Source organism: Martes martes, assembly GCF_963455335.1.
Source record: "Martes martes genome assembly, chromosome: X".
In the NCBI taxonomy this organism is placed as follows: domain Eukaryota; kingdom Metazoa; phylum Chordata; class Mammalia; order Carnivora; family Mustelidae; genus Martes; species Martes martes.
The window spans coordinates 104,573,323-104,597,366 of NC_137897.1; the positions used below are offsets into that span (position 1 = coordinate 104,573,323).

General features: G+C 43.9%; 1 protein-coding gene across 1 annotated transcript in view; it reads right to left on the reverse strand.

The window, feature by feature from the left end:
- GPC4 (glypican 4) overlaps nucleotides 1-24,044 on the reverse strand; it is a 106,354-nt gene that overhangs the window by 13,128 nt on the left and 69,182 nt on the right. The window contains exons 2-3 of the mRNA XM_080794761.1: nucleotides 19,761-19,919; nucleotides 5,809-6,200 (exon numbers count right to left, since the gene is read on the reverse strand). Coding sequence (XP_080650887.1) covers nucleotides 5,809-6,200; nucleotides 19,761-19,919 — 551 coding nt within the window. The remainder of the gene's footprint in view (nucleotides 1-5,808; nucleotides 6,201-19,760; nucleotides 19,920-24,044) is intronic.

Here is a 24,044-nt window from a genome sequence, read left to right on the forward strand (position 1 = left end):
TCAAGGTCCTTCTAAACATTGAAGTGCCTTAGGATTTTAGGAGGCTGTCTGTGTTTCACGGTTAAAAAAAAAAAAAAAGTCAGTAGGAGTGTGGGGGCAGCAGGGGGAAGAATCCTCATTTCCCTTTTGTAAGACACTCATTCCTGCCCCCCAATAAACATCTGACATTGACATCTGCACAGCATTTCTGCTATAAAAAGCCTCTGCAGAAAAGTCTCCTTCCCTGCAAAGACTTTTAATATAGATTGAGACTTTCTACTCAATAACCTGCATTTTCCAACCACCACATTAAAAACTACTGCAAGCGGCCTGGAAAAGGAAAACTTCGTGCAGCCTGGATTTCATTTTGGTAATTCCGAACGAGCCTTAAGCCACACTGCGCAGTGATGGCAGTCAACACGCTGCACTCAAGTTAAAAACACATTTCCTTTTAGTTTATTCCAATCCCTAACATACATTTGCTGCAACATTTTTTTGGTCTGCAAAGCCAATCGCACCAAACAAACAAAAAAGACCTAGATTTTATCTGTTGCTTGGTAACATAAGCACCCAATAAAAATAAGGGGAAATATTTCCCAAAATTATGGGGGAAAAAAAGATAGGGAACCCAAACATGCTGTGAGATGTGATGAGTTTATTCAACAACTTCCTAGGGTTTTTTTTAAGATTTTATTTATTTACTTGAAAGAGAGACAGAGAGAGTGAGCAAGCGAGCAGACAGAGGAAGAGGGAGAAGCAGGTTTCCCACTGAACAGGGAGCCTGAAGCGGGGCTCAATCCCAGGACCCTGGGATCCTGACCTGAGCCAAAGGCAGATGCTTAACCAGATGCTTAACTGACTGAGCCACCCATGTGCCCCAACTTCCCAGTTTGAATTTACTGCACACACACGAAGAAAGAAGGATGAGATGTTCCTAGTGCCCTGATAACAGAATTTTAAAGACATAACAAAATATGTGGAACAAACCAGGGCCCGTTCCGGAGTATTTGTCCATGTGCTGTAGATAAAACAGAAGCATCCTTATATTAACCTCCCTGCAGAGATTTTTGTCCTGAGAGCACGCTGTCTCAAGTCCTTAACCCTTTCCACACGGTCCTGCCGCCGACGTCGTGGTCGCCTACTTTCTCCCCCATTATCAGTTAGAGTCCCACCTTCCTCTTCTGGTTGTTTAAGGTTGTGAGTGTAAATAAATACTCAGGGTTGAACAAGTGTCTACATCCAGCTTCTTAAAAGCTTTTTGGATAGAACTTTATTACAATTTACATTTATAATGATGCAGGAAACGGCAAAATAACTTGTGCAGTACTCTTGTAGGTGTTGGGGCACTGTGAACAGACGGGATCAAAGGGCGGGTGGTGGGGGGAATGGAAATTGTTCTCCAGGCAGGACAATCATTTAGACATCACAATGGTAAGGAACTGCTTTCTAATTATAGCCCCTGGAGTTTGGGGTGGGGGTGTAGACATAGTCCCATTATGTCAGTGTTAATTGAAACCATGAGAATGCAACTCTCTTTGGCACAGGAGCCATTCATTTTCATGGTGCATGGAACCACTCGTGCATTCTTCAAAGACCACAAACAGACTTCACCCTTCCAGGCAAAACTGCTGCTAGAGCAGGTAAATAAGCAATGCATCATGAACCATGACAAATAACGAAAGGCTAAGTCATACAGAGACGTATAGTGCCAGGGTGCTCTTGAACCATTTGTTGCTCATTAAAGGGACTTTTCTGCAGTTGCAATGGTAAAGCTCAGTGGAGTAAGCTGCAGTCACTCCATGTCTGGGCCCAAAAAATCTGAAGCAAGGCAAGGATACTTGGACTGAGCCATGACTTTCCCTTGAAGTTAAGCTTAGCTTACTGGTGCTAATGGCCTTTAAAAGGCTTAGTGATAATCAAGTCATTGCTCAGCATTTAAACCCTTGTGTGGCAAAAGTAATCTGGAAAAACAGGGCATCCACTTCCAAAGAGAAAGTGGGAACATGTTTAAGCATGCGGTAACTAACCCAAGACCCCAGTGCTTCCCATACTTGACTTTCAGAGACATCTTTGTAGATGAGGTGGGTGAGGTGACTGTCTTTAATGTTCTCCACTCTGAGTGGTCTTTTCCAAGCCCAAGGTAATTCATTCTACTTGACACCAAAAGAAGGAATGTCTAGTTCCCACCTGCACACAACCCTTGGACAGCAACTGCAGACTTTGTTTCCAACATGTACAACTTGAAATAAGGTTTTGATAGTCGGATCATTTACTGTCTTCCCCATACCACTGTATCTTAAATTAAAATCTATTTGGTAGTCATACTCCAGAAATTAACGTTAATAAGTATTTTCGCAAATATCCAAGTGTTCCTTACATAATTCTAGCCAGAAACATTGCATAGATGAGAAATTTTTCAATAATTTGTGATTTAACTCCTTTAGAAATTGACCTGATGCCTGAGTATCTTATCCTTGTGTCATTTAGATAGCATGACCCAACTTAGTTGGAGAGTTTGATTTCAAATCAGTCCTTAAGTCTAGAAAGAAGCTCAGTAGGGAAGCAAAACACTACTAAAAAGTTTCCAGTTACCAATTCAACTTTTCAAGTAGACACAAAAGAGTATTTTTAACTAAACAATTGGCAAGCAATGTTTACTCAAAGTAAATTAAGCCTTATAGCTTGTATTCACTGTATTCTCATGTAACTACACAAACATCTCTTACACCGATATGAGAAAATACAATGAACATAGACTACAGATCAATTCTGAAGCAAATTTAGGGTTATATTTAGAAAGGAACTTTCTCAAACAACTTAACAATACTAAGGTACACAGGAAATCTCTTGCTAAAAAAAAAAATTCATACCAGAAAAAACACCAGAAATTGTGACTCTTTTGTTCTGAGTCACATACTCTTTATTGTATAGTTAAGGGGGTTTGAATCTTATATACAAAAGCCAATCTTATGGATTTCCCACCATGAATTCTGAGAACCGTGTCAAGAAGAATGGGACACGGGGAAGCCACAACGGCTCCCTTCTCCCTACCCTGGGAGGTGGGGTAGGATGGACAACAGCAAGCCTTCTAAGCCCTTGACGTTCTAAATCTGCAGTGAGGGGACCTGAGTGGCTCAGTTGGTTGAGCGACTGCCTTCGGCTCAGGTCATGATCCTGGAGTCCCGGGACCCAGTCCCGCATCGGGCTCCCTGCACAGCAGGGGGGTCTGCTTTTCCCTCTGACCTTCCAGCTCTCATGCTCGCTCTCTCATTCTCTCTCTCTCAAATAAATAAAATCTTTAAAAAATAAAAGAAAAATAAATCAATCTGCAACGAAGGGTCTCTAAATCACTTCCTTGTTTCATCTACTGTCTTCCATCACTAGCTGGAGTTTCTGGAACCTCAGCTCTCTGAAGGGGGGCTCCCACCTAGCAAAGTGAAGTGAACCAAAGTTCGGCTAGCTTGGTCTCCTCTTCCCAAGAACTGAAAGAAGGATGGCTAATGGAAAGCAACTATTTTTCAGATGCTTGCAAAGGACGTTCTACTTCATGCCTTTCTCTTTGGCTCAAGTGTCTGCGCACACGCGCGCGCGCGCGCACACACGCGCGCGCACACACACACACACACTCATTCAAAGCACACAGCCCTGCCTCCCTGCCTGTTCAGCTGAGGATGAACACAAGGCCTTGCTGGTGTGTTACGTGAGCTGCCATGTAAATAACTGTGCCTTGTTTCAGGGCTCTGAGATGAGCATCTGGAAGATTCATAATGATTACTGAGGTTGGCCGAAGTTCAAGAATCAGATTATTCCTTTAATTATAACCATCACCGCCCCCAACTTGCTCTCACCCACCATTTATAAGGAGAGTATCAGGAGGAAAAAAAGTGAACAAGAACATGTTGCAAAGAACTGCTGTTCCCTGAGAGTTCAGGTGCCTGGAGATGAGAGGGAATACAGAGACCTGCCAGAATGAAGGTGACCAATCAGCTAAGCCTCCTTTCTCACCCAGTCCTGGGATGGAACATCCTAGAGACACCTACTTCTGATGGTACACGATTCTTTAGAATCTCACCTTCACGGGCTAACCTCAAAGTTTCCTCTCTAACTAGGGTAACCCGGAAGCCTGGTCTGCTCAAGGTAGCCCTGGTTGCCTCAAACTTAGCGGCACGTGCTGTCCGGGTTGGACTGCTAATAAGCACCTCGCGGTTTAGACAGCAAGCATCCTGGTTTGGATCATACATTCCTTGGTCACCCAAACTCTAAACGAACTCTCTCATAGGCCATCAGATTGATATTCCAGTTGTCTGACCACTCCCTTCAGGCCTCAAAACAAGGAGCTGCTTGTCCTTCTGTCTGCAAGTTTTTGAGTGAACAGATTACAATCTGGTTTTTCCTTTGAGAGCTGAAATGTAACAGCACCAACATCAGTCTCCCTAAGGTAACTTGCCCCAGATTACTGTTTCTTTGCTGGTATCAAGTCACAGAAGGGTAGAGGAAGAAAGGCCTTCAGGAAGTTTTCAAATTTCTTTTCTTTTCTGGGGGAGCAGGGACTGAAGGAGCCAGAGAACTTTTTCCTCCCTTGAAATCTTGCTCAAAACTCTACTTTGAGGGGCACCTCGGTGGCTCAGGCAGTTAAGTGTACAATTCTTGATTTTGGCTCAGGTCATGATCTCAGGGTCATGAGATCGAGCCCTGTGCCGGGGCTCCACACTCGCAGGGAGTCTGCTCTAGATTCTCTCTCCCTCCCCCTGCTTGCTTTCTCTCTCTCTCAAAATAGATAAATAACATCTTAAAAACAAAACAAAATATAACAACCCTCTACTTTGAAAAGCGAGAAAAGCAAAGCTTCTCTGGTACAGCCAGGAGGGAAAGGCACAGAGGCAGAGTCTCCGCTACGGGAAGGCTCCACCTGTCTCCCTTGCCTCTCATCTCTGGAAGGAGGCCCCTGAAAGACCTCCTTAGCTGGCTTCAGAGAACATTGTCCAGTTCTTTTACTTTACAAATGAGGGAAATGTGTCTCATTGCACCTGCTCTTGCCCACACAGTACAATTTCATTCTGTCCACTGGTAACCCTTTATATAAACGAAGCCTCAAGTCAAGAACACGGGGCACCCACTAACTGTCATAAAAAGCTCTGCCTTCTAAAGAGCACTAGGTACACCTTAAAACAAGGAAACCCATACTAATGCATGTTCCATACGGCTCCAGACTGTAAGGTGGGGGCCCCAAATCCAGTCACTGAAAGCAAACAAACAAACACGGAGCCCGCCTGCTTCTTTCTCTGGAGGGGAAGAACAAGAGCTGAAGAGCATGGGCATGCTAAACCCACAATGGGAAATTAAGATTCCAAAGTGAACATGCATTCTGCTTCCAAGAACTGCTACCAGAGAAAGCACTGGAAAGAATGACGCTATGGGGTGGTGTTCATCACAGCACGGTCCCTAACTCCAGGACGTACCTGTATCAGAACAAAGTGTGTGAGGGAAAGGCCAAGAGAAAGAAGAGAGCAGAACAGGAGAAAATGGTTATCCGGCTCATGGAATTCTATTGATTTTCCAACCTCCCAAACTTTCTCTTTTTAAACTTATTTGAGAGAGAGACAAAGAGAGAGCACAGGCAAGATGGACAAAGGAGGGAGAGAACCCCATGCAGACTCCCCGCTGAGCGTGGAGCCCAACCCAGGGCTCCAACCTGCGGCTCAGAGAGCATGACCTGAGCCCAAATCAAGAGTCTGACGCCCAAACGAATGCGCCCCCCTAGCACCCCCCCAAATTTTCTTTTGAAATGAAACAACAGAAACAAAGGCATGGGATGCAGAGAGCACTTACCACGGAGACTTTGCTCACTACGTCTCTTGCCACAGCTAAGCCTTGAGCAAAAGTACGGGCGGCAACAAACGCACGCGTAACCTGCAGCTTCAGTTTCCGAGGGACGTCTCCGAAGGGCTTCAGCTGCTCCGTGTACTTGCTCACGCACTCCAGATACTCGTCTGTGAAGTGGTACTGGGAGTTCACCAGGCGGAACATCCGCTCCAGAAGGCGAGCCCAGAAGTCACTTAGCATTTCTTCCAGGTTCACGCTTCCCGCCACGTAGTAGCGCTTCAGCTCCCCGAAGAGATCTTTAAATAGCTCAGAATTTTGCATGTATAAGCGGCCATAGGTCTTCACAAACATGTCATTCAGGGATTTCTCTGCATTTTCCAGTAGTTCTTTGAAGAATTCTAAAGACAAAACGAAAAAAGAAAAAAAGGAAGAAAAGATTTTCAGTAATTAAGTAACAAAGTGTCTCTCAGGTCAGTTTGAAAGCTGGGGAAAAGAAATGACAAAATGAAATTGGAAAACACACTCATATATAAGGTGGATTTCTTTTCATGTCAGTGAAAGGAAATCCAGGTCACAAGCCACAAAGTCATGTACACGTGTTTACCCTAAGAGAGGGGGGAAATAATTATTTTAGACCAACAACTTCTCAGGAGTCAATATAAAATACACACACATCCATGTATGTACACACACACACACACACACACACACACATCTGTTGTTCAGTCACAAGGTAAATAAAGAACTGGATAAAAATGGGTACATGACATCTAAAACATGAGGCCTGCCAGAACTTTCTACAGCAAGAATCGAAACCAAAGCTAATGATGCCTCCTAACTGAAACCTGACACCTGGACAGGTATTTTCAAAACACGTTGTTTTACTCGGACCCATTTTTTTTTTTCTTTTCTCCTTACATCTACGTGACATGCGAGAACACTGCCTAGTACGTGCTGGAGGCCAAGAAACATAATGAAACACCACAAAAGCTAGCGCTGAGGTTTTCTGAAAAGAAGTTCTCAGGTGTTCCCTGTGACATTAGCACAAATTGGGGTATCCAAGTTGAACGTGGGTTCTTAAAGGATTCACATGGTAACATCATGAGATTCTTTGTTGGGGGGAGAGGGAAAAAAGGTGGGGGAGAGGGGAGAGGAGGGAGAGAGAGACACAACGCCTAGCAGACTCAACCACAGATTGCGTGTATTTACAGGGCAACAGGAAAATAACTGAGAAAAATACGTAATACCTGGTTATTCCACATTTACTTTCTGGCCTGAGTGCTCAAAGATTTTAATCTCTTAAGTACAAAGGGCAAATTAGTTTTTCCTGAAGCTTTTGTGAGGCAGTTCAAAGAAGGAAAGAGCTAATGGTGTATCTGTAACAATCACTCTTAACGAATCTATGGTGGGTATAAAAATAAACACTTCACGATATTAAGTTTACAAGCAGGGAATGTAATAAATACTAAAGCGAAATATAAGGACCGCATTAAGAAAGTGCCTCCAAGAGAACATGGAGTAGAAGAAAAAATCTGGTGCCTCCTTTGAAGCCAGAAGAACATTAGCAATCTTCTCGAAACGCAATAGCGTGGCAAAGCCATTATCCGTTATCTGCTCACGGCTGGCAGGCAAATGAGAGGCTGAAAACTACTTTCCAGTAGTCTCTCAAAACCTGCACTGGAAACACTGTAAGCCTTTTGGAAGGTATGTGGGTGACTCCGCGTACTTCCAAGAGCTTCCATACTTGTGCCCCCAGCTCATTACCACATGGTGGCTTGAGCTTCTGGGTTCCAGCTTCCCAAACTATGTGTGTTTTGTCTGTGGGGTATTTCTGTGGGGAGAAGGGCTCTTTCCTTTCCCTTTGGTTGAAGTTTCGCTTGTTTTGTATTTCCTGGGCGCTCTTCAAGGAGGAGAGGAGAAATGGATTCCCTCTAAAGGGCTAAAAAAGGGGCGGGGGGGGGGGGGACCTGAAGAGAGGCAAGCAAATCAACTCGTCTCCTCCATTACAAGCACAGCCTGGCGTTTTCACCCAAGGTCTCTCCCTGGAAGAAGACCAGAAAGTACACAAGGAGCTAGGGGAACCATATGAAAAGCATTACTCAAATCAGGTACCTGAGAGGCCTCTAATTCCCTCCAGAGTCCCAAGTGATTCTCAAGTGCGGTCCAACGACAGGCCACCAGCAACACCACATCAGCAGGGCCCCTGTTAGAAATGCAAGTTCTTGGGCCCCACCCTAAACCCACCAGATCAGAGACCCTGGGCGTGGAGCCCAGCCATCTGGGACTCCGGTTCCCCTAATGTTTGAGAACCGTTGTTCTAGCCAAGGAAACGTGTCCCATTTCACCCCTCAACAGCAATCAGCACCAGCTCGGGGCTGTGCTAAATATGAAGCATACGGGTTAAGCGTTTTAATTAGAGGAAAACGTCTTTCCAATGACTTGGGTTTTTTCCATTTTTTTCTTGCATTCTTGGGTGTGATTTATAATTTTGGGGGTGGGGGGGATAAATTTTCTTGTACGGAAGTCTCTCAACTAAGTGTCTAGAAGGCAGGTAGCACTTCCCTAGAATTCAAAGCTGGGGGGTGTTGGGGTAAGAAGCAACATGAAAGTGTCATCTGGTCCACTTCCCACACCTTGCTCGATTCCCTAGCAGCCCTGCCCTAGCTGCTGGTTCACTGGGGACACGATAAAGAAGGTACGCCAAGCCACGTCAGTACGCGTCTGGTAGGCTGCACACGTAGCTCGCACACGCTGGGAAACTAAAGGCTGGTCACTGAGATCTATTCGTGAGCCTTGTGTCAATCCCCTGCTATTAGTATTTCACAATCCAGAAGAGAGGATTCCAAAGGCGACCACAGGTCCTTCCCTAATATTGGATTTTTATTATATTGCTCATAAAATAGGCACACATCATTTAGGGTAGAAGTAGGATGTTGGAAATTATTCGCCTTGTGCTTTGATGACTCATGTAATAAGGAACTCTGAATACACACTCGCACGTCTAGGGAATGGCACCCACAGTTGTATAGCTTTTAAGGGTGGGGGCAGGGAGGCATTTCAGAGGTGTTTTAATTTAAAACAGCTATACAGTGTCAAGAGTTCATTGTTCAGGCTCCAAAGGGCTCCAGGTCAAAGAAATGCCAAGACACTGAGCATTTGATGGGGGAAAAAAAAATAAAAGTCTTAGAGTTCCTCATTGAGATCAAGAACCCATGGGTTAATTGTTACTCTGTGTAACGTAGCTGCTTTGGAGTGTAAGAGAAGTGATCTGTAACGTAGCTGCTTTGGAGTGTAAGAGAAGTGATCTGTAACATAGCTGCTTTGGAGTGTAAGAGAAGTGATCTAATTAAGAGAACGGATTTCAAACCAGCATGCCCTCTGTCCAGTACCACCATGGAACTTGTTCTGTTTCCCATGACTCAAATTCTGTCTAGGAAGGGTGTGTGCATACACGTGGAATTGCATGTGTGCTGTGCGTGATGTTAATTTAAACAGTTAACTTGGTGCTACATACATGTTCTAATTCTTTTGATTGTTCAGAACATTGATTTCCTTTCTGATCCACTTTAAGACTCTTTAGTATAGCCATATAAGTTGCAAATACAAAGATTGTTTGAGTGGGCTATATGCAAAAATTCTATAAAATTGACAATAACAAGTTAAAATCTGATCCATGAATCCCTCCTAATGGCCACGCAATTTGACAAGTTCGTACTAAGTGGCTATTATGGGCTCAAATCAAAGCACACAGTTGTATCACACATCTTAACCTTCTTGCCCGATCAGACTGTAATCAACATTCCCGAGAAGACGTATTTCCTTCATCCAACTCACCTTTACTATACCACCAACCCTCCACACGTGCTTTTACATGCAGAGACTTTTAAAGCACCTATAAAATCCTTAATCCTTCATTTCATATAGCGAGTTTTAAAATATCTCTTTTGCCTATGGAAGTTAACAAAAGCCAAGGGACCTGAAGGACCCAAACTCCCTTCTCTTTAGACTTACTCTTACTGACCCTCTTAAATGAGACTATTCGATCTATGCCTTTTGTCCCAGAGACCGTGTAAGGACGGCAGACATAATTTAAACTCCAAAATCCAGACCGGTTAGGTCCAATATCACCCAAAGCATAATAATTTGCTTAAGGAGAAAAAAGGAGAAAAGGGGGGGTAGGGAAGCTCCTCCTATCAAACTACCAGCTTCCACATGTTCGCGTATAACTCCTCCTTTCCTACTAGGACACTTCCTCCTCAATGAGGAATAGAGCCGAATTAGACATTCCGGTCCTGGTCCTGGTCCCCGGCCATCAGTAGCAACTTCACTAATCACTGTAACATTCATCTTCACTTTTCCCCCCCATTATTCAGAATTCAGGATTAGGGTCTGGTCTTCACTGAACACTGTACAGGCCCCAGACACCTAGCAATGACTCCTTCTTAATCATTATGCCTGAAGCCAGTTATAAGACACTTGGTGGCTAAGAGAGGACCGGCCAGAGCAGTGTACCCAGGACTCCACAACCATCAGAAGCTTAGATCATCGGGAATTAGATCTCCCTTGTGACAACTGCTTGTATTCATAGAAAATGCCAGGGAGGGAGTCTGTTTCAAGGGATGCTACAGGTATCTGAAAGACGGAGTCAAAGGTGATCAGGGCGTATTTCTCCTTCAGCTTTCAGCTTAAGTGTTTACATTCTAAGGATCAAGCAACTGCTACTCCCAGGACTCATGGGAGAGCACTAAACACAAACCCTGTAACGTGCTGCATATCGAAACCGGGGTGAAACATGGGCAAAGCGTGGAATCCCTCACTTAGGAGCTGTGTGGCCTTGAATGGACAGAAGATCTAACCTCACTGATTTTCTTGGGCCTCACACATAACATAAGGCTGTTACTGCTCACCTCATGGATAATGCCCAGCACGCCAGAGATCCTCAATAAATGGTACTACTTATAATCAACAAAGTGTTCTTATTGTCACCTTTACGGTTTCTTCCTATCTACAGTCACCTTAAAAATATCTTAAGGCTGGTTTTTATCCTTCTTGGAAGAGTCGAATATTATCCAGCTCAGGGAACATAAATTAAGCCAAAGCTGCTGGAGGTCAGTTAAGAAGACCCAAGGCCTTATAAAACTGGGAGCAATTTAGGCAAAGGAAATGCTTAATGGCTCCAGCTTCCAATGCGGTGAAATGTCCCCGACGTCTGCAAGGGTGGCACGACCACCAAGTGAAAGACACAGAAGGGAGAAACCTCAGCCCATGGGAGAGGCTTTATATTAAAAGATAGTATCACACATATATAAACACAGATCAGAGTTAAAGATTAAGCAAAGAATTGGGGAAAGGAAAATTAAGAACGAAGCGGCAGGTCAGCCCCCAACCCTCCCCACACATTTCGTCTGCCAGAAGTCCGCTCAGTACAAGGGCTGAGCTACGGGACTGAAAGTATTTTCCAGCTCTAAAATGGATCATTCTGAATGTCAGTAGTATCAGTTTAACATGGGAAAAGCTAGAATGAGAGGTCGCCTTTTCCATATGAAAGTTTTCTATGCAAATATCCTGTCTTTTAAAACAACGAAGAGGAACATCCTGTTCTTCTCTATCCCCAGCCACTTGTCTTGCATCAAATAAACATTCAAAATTCTTGACAGAGGTCAAAAGGCCCCAGTTCTGCTATTAAACACCATTAGTTACTCCATTATAAACAATGGACTGGCTATTGATTAATGAGCTAGAAAACGTTCTAGAACTAACCCACGACCTTAAGAGATTGGAAGCCCTTTCTACTCAATCCACTTGGCTGCGTGTTATAAATTGCCACTTTGTATTTATATTATTAGGAAACCACCTTTTCCGTCGAAGGATTAATTTCCCCTTTACTGTAAAGACTGTACTTCACAGCCCTGGCATGGCGTGCGAACAGTAAGTTACCACCTTGACAAAATTCCTGAGAAAAGCAGCCTCCTTGTAAGTGCTACAAATCATACTTTTCTCCCTGTTAAGAAAACTCGAGTTCTAGTCACCCCTTCACCAGAGATCTCGCATTTAAGCAAGAATGGCTAACGTAAGCATCTACAAATGAAAGAGAAAAAGGAAGTGAAACAAGCATCTTACTGACTGAAATGAAACGCAATGAAACGCAAAGAAACGCACACTTTGGTCTCTGATAATCTTCCCCGTCTGCCTTGCTTTTTCGTTAATGTCTGCTGAAGTTTCCGGCAGGCACTCTCCTCTGTCTTGGCATGATCTTACTCCCTCCAAAGTGCCTGCTAGGGCACGATGTACTAAAAGGACACGTACTTGACTAATGCTCGTCAACTGATGGCACATCCACAGACCTCCCCTAGGATGACAGCGCGACGGCCAACTGCAGTCCTCACGAGGGCCTGTGAATGTCCGCAAGGTTCATTTTCTTGGGTAATCCGTTCTGAATGCTAAAGGTCCTTATGGTATCTCCCGTGGCACCCGTCTCACGCTACCGTAGCCAGAGACGTGTGGTCACAGCTCTTAAGCCTTCTCCTGGACCCCATGTCGTCTGTACCAAGGGTACACCCAGCACCAGCTAGCCAGTTCCCTTTGACGCACGTACTCCTCACTCAGGTGCCCAGAGGAGGCTGACTTAAGAAGTTAAGGAAGCCAGGAGGCTGGAGCAGCCAGCCCAGAGGTTCCCTATACTAACCTTTATGTGGATCTATTCTACAACCTCCCATAGAAACCTTCTAATATGGTCTAGGTGCTCATGACCAATTATCAAGAGAAAAACTGGGACACAAGGTAACTGTAATCTGTTAGGATTCCAATTTGCATCTACCTGCACAAAAAAGACGAGGCAAATACAATGTTGACGTAAATATAACAGGTGTTACGGATCTGGGGTAATTTTTTTCAACAGACGTTTCTCAAATTTGTTCACCCAAATTTTTCAGTGACATTTTATAACCAGAAAAATACTGTACCCTCATGTATTCACAAAGTACTTTATTTCCCTCATTCCATTCGTTTAACTTAATTGCTGGGGGTTTCCATGCATTTTTCTGTCTACACAGGGTCTAGAGACCAGTGTGCTATGTTAGGGGGCAAAAAAAAAAAAAAACCCACCCAAATATTTTCTTAAAATGCCACCAAAGCATTTCTTACATTTTTTTCATTAAAAAAATACAATTTTAAGTATCCCATTCAAATTGTAGCAATTTAAAAAGTCTGGCGAGATACGAAGAAAATATAAACATACTGCCAATAACCCCACTACTAAAGCACAACAATGATGCTTTATTGAATTCTCTTCTTCCTATGAAGATATGTATTGTTACAGGCTTGAGATCATATCGTATCTGTACCCCGTTCTCGGGTGACACCATGAGCTTAGCGTTTCCTGTGTGATTAAAGATCCTTCAGAAACCTCACCGGTAACAACTGCATGTACCTGACACCATGTGGATGGGCCAGAGCCATCATGAGACATTTAGACAGATTTCCTGTTTGTCATTATTGGAAGTAATGCCATGATGAACATGCTTGCACAGAAATCTTTCTTTCCTTGAGATAAATACCAAAAAGTAGAATGACTAACTCAAAGGGTATGAATGTTTTCAAGACTTCTGACACACTGACCTCTGGAAAAGGTGTGCCCACGTAACACTCTGAGTCATATTTATTTTGAGAGTTTCGATGGCTTTGCCGATTCTTTCCAGGGGAGGGGGACGGAGCTGGGCCGCGACAATAAACAAGGAAGGCCCGGCTAGCTGGAGAATTCCCCCAGTCAATCAGTTGGGAGGCAGTGCTAGATCAAATACGCCCTTTTCTTCGCCTGGCCAGACAGACACAGAGAAGGAGGTGGGCAGAGAGGAACAACAGCGTTCTCCACTCCCAGGCTCAAAGTGCAGTGAACCAACAAAGTAGATAAAAGGCTTTCAGCTGACGCTCTTCCATTTTATTTACTTGGCGTCCAAACAGATGAGCTGCCTCTTGCTGACGCTGTGACTCCTTAAGAAGTCAAAGCTAACAGCAGAGGCCCACAGTGCTGGGGCTCGGGGCTCCCTTCGAGCCTCACTAGCCTTCCCAACCCGGCGAGATCGCCAACGCTAGCGCCACAATCGGTCACACTTCAGATAACAACTCAAAGGGCAGAAAACCTTTGTCAATACGGAAACGTGTGTGTTTTGTCTGAGCTCTTGATTTGATTACAGTAAGCTGCCAGTGTCTCTTTTTCATCGGGTTTCACAGAGAGATTATCAAAAGAGCCAAAATGCCTGGCATTTTAGTCGCCTTCACAGGGAAGGAAAAGAAAATAGAATGGTAAAGAAAAGAGGAGTGGTGCCGTCCAACGAAATCAAAGACCCCCGGCATTAGGATCTGGAAAGAGTGCAACATTTGCAGGATGGCCAGAAGGGCTAGCATGTGTCTCTGTCTGTCTCTCTCCAATTCCGAAGATTCTTGTCCCGTGAAATGCTGTCCACTGCACTACAGCAGAGGTTTAAAAAAGCAACACATTTTTTTAAAACATCTGAATGGATCAAATCTGAGGTGAGGATTAAAGTCACCCCACACCAAAGACACAGATGTAGTGAAAAGAAGGGCCATCTGTACCCCAATGTTCATAGCAGCAATGGCCACAGTCACCAAACTGTGGAAAGAACCAAGATGCCCTTTAACGGACGAATGGATAAGGAAGATGTGGTCCATATATACTATGGAGTATTGTGCCTCCATCAGAAAGGATGAATACCCAACTTTTGTATCAACATGGATGGGACTGGAGGAGATTATGCTGAGTGAAATAAGTCAAGCACAGATAGTCAATTATCATATGGTTTCACTTACTTGTGGAGCATAAGGAATAACATGGAGGACATGGGGAGATGGAGACAAGTGAGTTGGGGGAAATCGGAGGGGGAGACGAACCATGAGAGACTGTGGACTCTGAGAAACAAACTGAGGGTTTTGGAAGGGAGGGGGTTGGGGGGTTGGGTGAGCCTGGTGGTGGGTCCTAAGGAGGGCACGTACTGCAGGGAGCACTGGGTGTGATGCATAAACAGTGAATTTTGGAACACTGAAAAAACAAAGTTAAAATTTTTAAAAATTTAAGAAAATTAAAAGTCACCCCTAGGATGTATGTATGTTCTACATTTCTACTACGTGTTTATTTTGGAGAATATTTAAGACCTGCTTTTTAATAAACATATAAAGACCTCCCCCAGGGGTCTTCAGTCAGTCGACATGGAGGTGCAGAGCATAAGAATAAAAGGACGTAGCTGAAGAAATAGTGAAGGTCAGAGGTCAGGAAAATTCCAGAAATTTCAGCTTAGCTAAAGGCCATGAAGCTTAGTCGGACACATTTGCCTTTTAAGGTGAGTGGCCAGCTTCCTCCCACTGAGGTCACTGCTTTCACGGGCCTGTGAATGCCAATGCCGTCAGCTCCCTGTGCCTCCGCACTGGTCGCTCCTTTCCCGACCGGCCTAATGAAGGGCTGGCCGCTGTGAACTCTGGGAAATTTCCAGTCAGTGATTAAAACACAGATTTGGCTAAATCTGCAGAGTGCGACACGTCCTGCCTTTGTGAAGTGATAGAAAACAAGGGGGCTTGAGGGCTTAAGGGAAGGGTGGCCACTTTGATTTACACTTGGCCCATGCAGATAGATGGGACAATTATTTCTTTTATGTGCGTTTTAAGCTAATTCAGAAAATTTCTACTATTATTCGAGTTAACAAGCTTCAGGCTCATGGGAGGGTTTTCAAAGACCTGGGGAAAGTAGCGGAGTTAAGAAATGATAGCAGGAAAATAGAGGGTACCAGACAGGCGGCTAATTAACATCTTGTGAGACCTTTCACTAAAGCAGCTGGTCCAGTCACATGTTTAGAAGATTCACAGAATTTTTAGAACTGAAAGGGTCTTTATAGAGACCATCGAGCTCAACCCCCTCATTTTATGGATGGGAAAACTGAGACCCAGTTAATTGCCGTGGGTCACAGTGGGTTCACAACAGAACCAGGCTGACAATTCAATGTGCTCTGCTTCGTGAAGTTACTACATTTGTTCCCTAAAATGAGGAATTAACACTTTTTGCAATGGACTGGCCTCAGACATCTCCATTTCCTTAAGAGTTCTTCAGCATGCAAACCATTTGATTCGGGAAGTGAAGCAAAAATGTATTTTCATACTTGTTACTTCATTTTTACTATGTGATTCAGAGATATATTTAATGTGGCAGCTCTAATCTTTTTAATCTATTTGGGTTGTTTGATTGAACTATGCTTCTTTTAAAATCAATAGTCTCTCACAAAACGCGACATTTTGGGGTGGGCCTTTATGTTGTGGTCCTAAAACACGGATTATGCCCCACTTCTATTATTTCTACTCCTTTGCCTGGCAATTCTTTCAAAGCCCCCTGAACTGAGCATCTGATTAGCATATTCATGAGACAACCCATTCAGCTATGTTAATTAGCAGTTCTACTTTAAAAAAAAAAAAAAAATTTCCCAGAACCAACCAAGAGGGGGAGCAGCTAGCTCTGCCACTTCCCGTTCTGGCTCTAGGTCTCTAGCCTAGGATAGTACACTTCTGGTATGGAACTTCCTCAGTTCAAGTGTACATAAGGGAGATTACAGTGTAGAAAAATAAAGAGGTGAGACCTTAAACTCAGATCTGCAAGTTTAAAATAGGAGAATCCTGAGAATTCCGGTGTGGAGGGATGCTGCCTAAGGAAGTATGGTTCTGTACTTTGGCTAGGTCTGAAAACACATGCATGCACAGTTTATAAGTTAAAAATAGATTTACAGACTGTATAATCTCTTTAGATGGGCAAACAATAAAAAATTAAACATGTAAAAAAAATTCAACATGTAGAACAAAAGAAAGCCTTTAGAGATAAGGGAACTGGCTCCAAAACGCCAAGACTGGCACTCGAACTCCGGAGTTCCTTGAGGAAGAATGATAGAAATTTGAGGTAATGGGATGGTTTCTAGTTAAAGAAGGCTGACCTGCTAAAAGCCTACGAACCTTATTTTTGTTGAGAAGTTTCTAACAGAGGCGCCTGGGTGGCTCACTTGGTTAAGGGTCTGCCTTCAGCTCAGGTCACGATCTCGGGCTCCTGGGATCCAGCTGCTTCTTCCTCTCCCTCTGCCCCTGCTCTCACCCACCGCTTGCGTGTGTGCACTCTCTCTGATAAATAAATGACTTGTTCCGGCCATAGAAAGAAGTGGTATCTCATCAACAGTACTTGAGTTTTGATGGTAGAGGAAGTTGCCTGGGCTCAGGGTCACCACTTCAAATTTATACCATAAGCTTAGACATGGCAAAAGATGCTCCTTTGAAGTTGCCTGACCTTGTAGGTTTCCATGTGTCCCTCTCCTATTTCCTCAAGACTTGTCAGCCTTCTTCCTGCCACCTGGCCACGCCAGCTTGGTTCTCCAGTGGCCATCTTGTTGCTCGGCCCAACCTCCTCTCTTTCATTCACATCAATAACCTCGGGCTTGTCCTTTATAATGGCCTGGACCATTCTTGGACCAAGCACCCTGCCCTTGGGTTTCTGAGCATCAAGACAGCCCCTATACAATTTCACTCAACCTCCTCTTTAGGCATGAGGAGTACTGACGGGTCCTAACTGCCACCCTTAAAAATCAGTCAACAAACGTGGTGCCTACTTGAGGATTATGGTTTGTTGGATACCAGTCAACTGGGGTTTTACCATACAAAAGCTTTTAATTATCCCAGAAAACCTGGTTGGAAGGAAATAGGCAATGCCTCCCAGCTCTGTTCTGATCTCCAGGCCAAACACATTTCAACTACTACTCCTTCAAAAGAAATTTACTCGGTGCTCACTACCTTTATTGTCTACGCCATGTTTTAATTTGAAGTCAGAAGAAACAAACTAAAGTTTCATAATCAATTTTCATGACCAGTTTTGAAACTGAGAAAGAAACAGTGTTAACACATTTATTGAATGTGAAACCTGGTAGGGAAAGGCCAGAGAAACTGTTTTTCCGTCCGTTTTAAAAAAACATATGTTAACACTTACTGATAGTGTTTCTCTGTATGGCTTTTTAAAAACTACACACTGGAATCATAGGAGTAATGCTATAAAACCATGGGGAGTGGGAAGGGGAAAGAATAGCTTAAGCAGCAGTCCCTTAGGCGAGAGAGGTCACAATGTCCATGGGCTCCGCACCAGGAGGAGACACCTCCAACAGGAAATGGGGCCACTCAGAGGTGGCAGAACTTGAAAACAGCTTGATCTCCACTCCATCCTGCTACCAACGGGCCAGCCATTTGTGAAGCGCAGGGCTTCTTCCCGTCTAAATGCCCTTATTAGACCCCAAGGGGTCATTTTTGTATTTCAGCATCTCAAGTTTGCAAAGATGGCCATCTGATGATCTTTCTAAGTATTCTCCTCAAAGTAAAAGAAAATGCTAAGGTGACTGTCTTGAATGAGAAATGCCAGAGTCAAGCAAATTACCAGGCTTTTCAATAATTACACTAACAGTTTAGTGGCCAAGAGAGACAGAGGTGGCCTAATGACGTCTTTTGACAATAACGCCCATCTTTGCATGGTGTTAACATGTTATTAAGTACTTTTAATAGTTACAGCACATGTGTGTGGGGGGGGGGTGTGGACTGATAAACAGGATATATAGATACATAGAACATTTTCATCCATCCAGGAAAAGGAGCACACAAAATCAAGACTGAATACGATTTTGCACGGTAACTGGTGGCAAAATGGGTATGATAAATGACATGGTACATAGAGAAAACTTTAGTTCAACTACGTTACAAACTCAATATGCTCTCTTGGCCTAGCCTGGGAACCTAACACCTATTAAGTCGGTTATAAGTTTCAAATAACGAATCTCAAAAGCCAACATTTGAAATGCAACCTGTTCTTTAGCTGGGGACTGCCTTATCAGCTATATAAATCTAATTTAGTCCAACTTCTCACCATGGTAACAAGCCCTTTGCAGAAATACTCAAAGACATTTCACATCTCGAAAATTTGTCTTGTACTTCTTCACCACACATAATGTCAAGAAAAGCATGCTTCAAAGGTACTATGTAATTAGAATGGCCTTTAAAACAGGCACAAAGGAAATCATTCCTATTAAAATTAAATCTACTTCATAACAATCTTCAAACTGAGTGAAGAGCGCCAGAGAAGAGAATCCTGAGGTGTTTTGGACCCCATACTCCAGAGTTTTTCAAGTCTATCATCTGTAACATTGCTTCAGATATGATTGACGTGCCTCTCATTTGGCTCAGATGGGCTATTTCTTCACTATTAGAAGACAGCGTGTGTATGAGAATTCATATTTGGCACAGGGGACTGAAATGGTTTGGTCGTGGCTTTACGTGGATAGACTAAGCCAAAGTGCCAGCTAAGGGATGAAGCCCAGCTTAACAACAATTATAAATATAGTAGCTACTCCTGGGCCACTGCTGCATGCCAGCTCAAGAGCTGAGTTTTAACCCTATCTGTGTTCTACGGGGCTTCTAGGAATTCTAGTTATCTCTGGGAAATGCAGTTTGCAACTTAATGTGAAGTCCAGCATCTGCAGAATCTCTATGCTTATTCTAAGTCTTCAGATGCCTGCCTGCTTTTTATTAGGGAGATTTTTTTTTTTTAAGTGACTTGCGTCAATAGCACTATTTTGTGTTCACCCAAGAAAATAAATGAAAGCCCTTAAATTAAACTACTTCAATCTCTTTTTTGGCTCCTTGCAACCATATTTCCATAATGCCTACCATACAGATTCTAGTGCATCCAGACGGATCCCAGCAGTGAAGCTGGAAGGCTAACTGGCCCTTAGGATCCAACAAGGAGAAAGTCTTGGGAGTTCCGAAAAAGCAGTTGTGGAAACTGAATTGTCGCCTCCGAACCATGACTTGCAGAAAAGGTGTCAAACGGATTCAAGAACAAAGCATGTATTGCTGCTTACTTGGGCCAAAGGTCCCATACCTACCATCAAACTTCTTGTAACGGGAAGCAAAGACGGCTTGCAACTGATTGCACTGTTCGCTGACCACACTTTTGAAATCATCTTTACTTTGCAGGCTGTATTTCTCCTCCATCTCCTGAGAGCAGCAGGTATAGCCCTGGGGACAGATCTTCAAATGATCACCTGGAAGATAAAATTGTAGGACAATCAATCTCCATCATCCTTCATCAAGTCCAAAAGGGAAGAATTTGGCTTTAGTGCACACACGCCTTTCCCGCAAAAGCCTAGGCATCGTGTGTATCTGAAAAGTTTTACGAAAACTAAATACATCGAGACAGCTAGCAGGCTCAGTCGGGTAGAGCATGCAACTCCTGTTCTCAGGGTCATGGGTTCAAGCCCCATGTTGGGGGATAAATAAACTAAAAGCACCCCATTCCCTTATGGGAAAGCTAAAATAACAAAGCCACCTACAACAGACAAAAGAACGTGTGAATCAAGAAGATTGCTACGCTACAGAAAATCGGTGTGGCCAATGAACACTATCATTCAAGATCAACCCAGACTTTTTTTTTTTTTTTAAAGAAATCATTCAAGATTCTATGCTAAATACTGTACAAGTCATACAAATGACATGTAAGTTTTTCTAGCTTTTGGGAGTTTGCATTCCAAGAGAGGGTACCCTTAATGAAGAGGATCTATAAAGTACATGTCAGGGGTGCCTGGGTGGCTCAGTGGGTTAAGTGTCTGCCTTTGGCTCAGGTCGTGATCCCAGGTCCTGGGATTGAGTCCTGCACTGGGCTCCTTGCTCAGCAGGGGAGCCTGCTTCTCACTCTCTCTCTCTTCCCCTGTGCTTCCCCCCTCTAATAAATAAAATAAAAAAATAAAATAAAATACATGACAGTCAAATACATGATGAGCGAACACACCAGCGGTAGTTATACTGTGGGGAAGCAAAGGGGTAAGTAGATCTCAAGGGGTTGTTGGCCAAAAGAAAACAATGGGAGTTCACACTGGGTAATTTCAGGCTATGATAAGTCACAAAGGGTAACGGCAAATGACCCTTAAATTTCAGATTTTCTCGTTCAGCACCTCCTGTGCAGTTGTCAGACACCATCTGACCTTATAATACCGGGATAAGTGCCCACTCATCCCAGGATAGACTAATGGCTTCCAATAAATGTCATCTTCACGTGGTGATGTAGTCCTAGGAGTCAAGAGAAATGCCGTAAGATGCATCACTCCGCAGCAGCTCAACCCACAAGGTATCTCCCTCCCTCTACACCGACTACATTCTGCTTGTGGTTAGGACAGGAAGGTTTGGAGGGCTTTCTCTTTTTTTTTTTTTAGATCCCAAAGTTCACCCACACCTTGTTCCTCCTGCCACAGAACACAACTGTGCTTTGCGGAGACCATACTTCTCCCTCATAATGCCCAAGAGATGGGGTGCCACTGAAACCTGCACCCCAACAGTTCTTACCCCTCAAGCCACACTACCATGAATTGGTGTGATCTAATTTTTACAGATGTTTACAAGGACTTACTGCCACTGCCCCTTCTGCTATTGCCATCCACGTTCCATGTAAGACAAAGGGTCTGAAAACAAATCAAGACCTTGGGAACTCAGGAACTGAGTATGTTGAAGATACATGCACCTGTCTCGCATAAGTGGACGCAATAAATAAAGGGTTGGAGAATGAGGGGCCACTCAACCACCACCAGTCAAGGAAATGAACTGGCCCATGAGCTGGCCATTGCTGCTTCTTGGCTGACTGTGTTTCGAAGAATAACCTTGACCTAAGGTAGATACCCCAGTGGCATTGGAGAGGTGGGGCACTGCAGATGAAACGGACTTAAGCAACTTAATCTGAATAAACTAGGACTGTCTACGGCATATATGCAAATAATTACATAATCGCACGTGTGCCTGATCATCTTTCCTTCTCGACAATTAAAAAGTAGGGAGAATATTGCTGCTACACAAAAAGGGAGGGGGGTTACAGTAATCAAGGACTGTTTAGGTAAAGGTGGAGGGAAACAATCTTCAAACAACTTCCTCATCCAGAAACTGCTGAAAGTCTCTTTTGGCATTCTTGAAACTCTTGGTCAACAGATCAATCTAACCAAAAAAGGGCAGGGGGGTGGGGGGTAAGATCGGGTATAAGAGTTTAGGAGTTGTGAAGCTGCTGAGTGTCTCAGATCTCATTAGCCAAAGAAGCAGGTTGCTAAGGCTCAGTTTTCTGCAAACACCTTTGTTACAACCAAAAACAAAACTCCCTCTTCCCTGGCTTAACAAGTTCACAGCAGGCCCTTGGTACCGAGGCACATAATTAACAGAGAGCTATCCAGTCGTCTCCAGGTTTCAGGGCTGAGGATTTCCCCCAACACGGTCTTGACATGTGAAATAATATGAAGGACCCCAACTTGCTATAGTTGGGTTAAATAATCCATTACACTCACACCCCACACAGAAAACTAATTGGAATGCTCAGAGTGAGAGCTTAAGACACTGCAGGGCTATTTAAATGAATTATAGTTAAGGGAGCAGCTACTTCTTAAGTTTGTGACAGGCTAAAATTCATCACATGCTGGTTTTCAAACGCCTGCAAAGATTCCATTGGGATACACACTGAATTTCCAAGGCAAAACAATTCACGAGTTTGGAAAATAATCTACATTCACCGAATCTTAACAGGGTTCACACATATAATAAACCAAGGGGCCACTTCATGGATGCTATCAAAATAGGTTTCTAAACACAAGGAAAAGTACACCTTCTTCCCACCCCTAATGCATAACACACACAGGGACACACGGACACACACACACACTCACTGAATCTTAACAGGGTTCACACGTATAATAAACCAAGGGGCCACTTCATGGATGCTATCAAAATAGGTTTCTAAACCCAAGGAAAAGTACACCTTCTTCCCACCCCTAATGCATAACACACACGGGGACACACGGACACACACACACACAAACACACACACACACAACCTGAAGCCAGAAAATTCAGAGACAGCAGGAAAAGAATAATTTTCTATACTTAAGAAGGTGCTAGACATTGATGGGTATAAACTGACCCGTAGGAATTTTACACTAAGAAGACACCTTTCAAAAATGTCTAATGGCAATGAAAGTTACCAGTAACCTGCCATTTCCACAGACACATGTATACAGCAGAGCATCTAAAAGGTCCGGCGTATCACGGTGCCTGGGTGGCTCCGTCGGTTGGGTGGCCGACTTTTGATTTCGGACCACCCGATCCTGGGGGCGTAGGATTGAGTCCCACGTCAATCTCTGCACTCCGGACAGGGTCTGCTTGTCCCTCTCCCACTCCACGCTTGTGTGCATGCTCTCTCTCACAAATAAATTAAATAAAGTCTTTTAAATAAATAGATAGATAGTGAGCACAGTCAGGGTACTCGGCCTGTTTCATAGCCATCAGGGGCCTTTAGCAGGACCTTCTGGATTATACCAGAACACTGGGTCCATGTTTGTTTTGGCAATACCTAATAAAAGAGAGTCTGCTTTCATTTCAGAGAGAAGGTCTTTCCAGGAAGACTTTGTCTAATGGTAAAAGGCTCACCTTGTGTAAAGGATGACAAGAGGGTAGACACTTGGCTAATGCTGCCTCTGGCAAAGTCGTCTTCCTCTTGGTTTCAAGAAGCCCACTCCAACAGGCCACTTTTGCCCATGTAGCCTGGAACACACCACTTATCTGGTCTGTATTTCTAAAAAGCATTACTTGAAAATATAATCTGACATCCCGGCCCAAAGCCCTGCCTGAGACAAACGCAGTCTGAGATACACTTGTGAATTAAATCCCTAGACATACGTATGCTACTGGGGGCTTGGAGCCACACCCGCTTTCGGTTGATGGGAAGTACAAGGAGGAAGTGGTGGGTGGGTCAGTCTTGGTGCACTTGAAAATGGAATCCGAGCTCCACATTCTGGTAAGAACTAAAACCACTCATTTGGTTTTTAAAACATCGAGGTATCTGGGTGGCACAGTCGGTCAAGCATCCCACTCTTGGTTTCAGCTTCGGTTGCGATCGTGGGGTCATGGGATTGAGCCCTGTCTGAAGCTCCGTGCTTAGTGCAGAGTCTGCTTGGGATCCCGGCTCTTTCTGCCCCTAGCCACCCCAACCTCCACGTAGTAGCTCACACTTAAATAAAGAAATCTTTAAAAATAAATAAATAAAACTTGACTATTTCTGGGGCACCTGGCTGGCTCTATTGGAAGAGCACTCTTGATCTTGAACTTGAATATTTCTACTTTAAGTGCTCCAAATGGTTTCTATT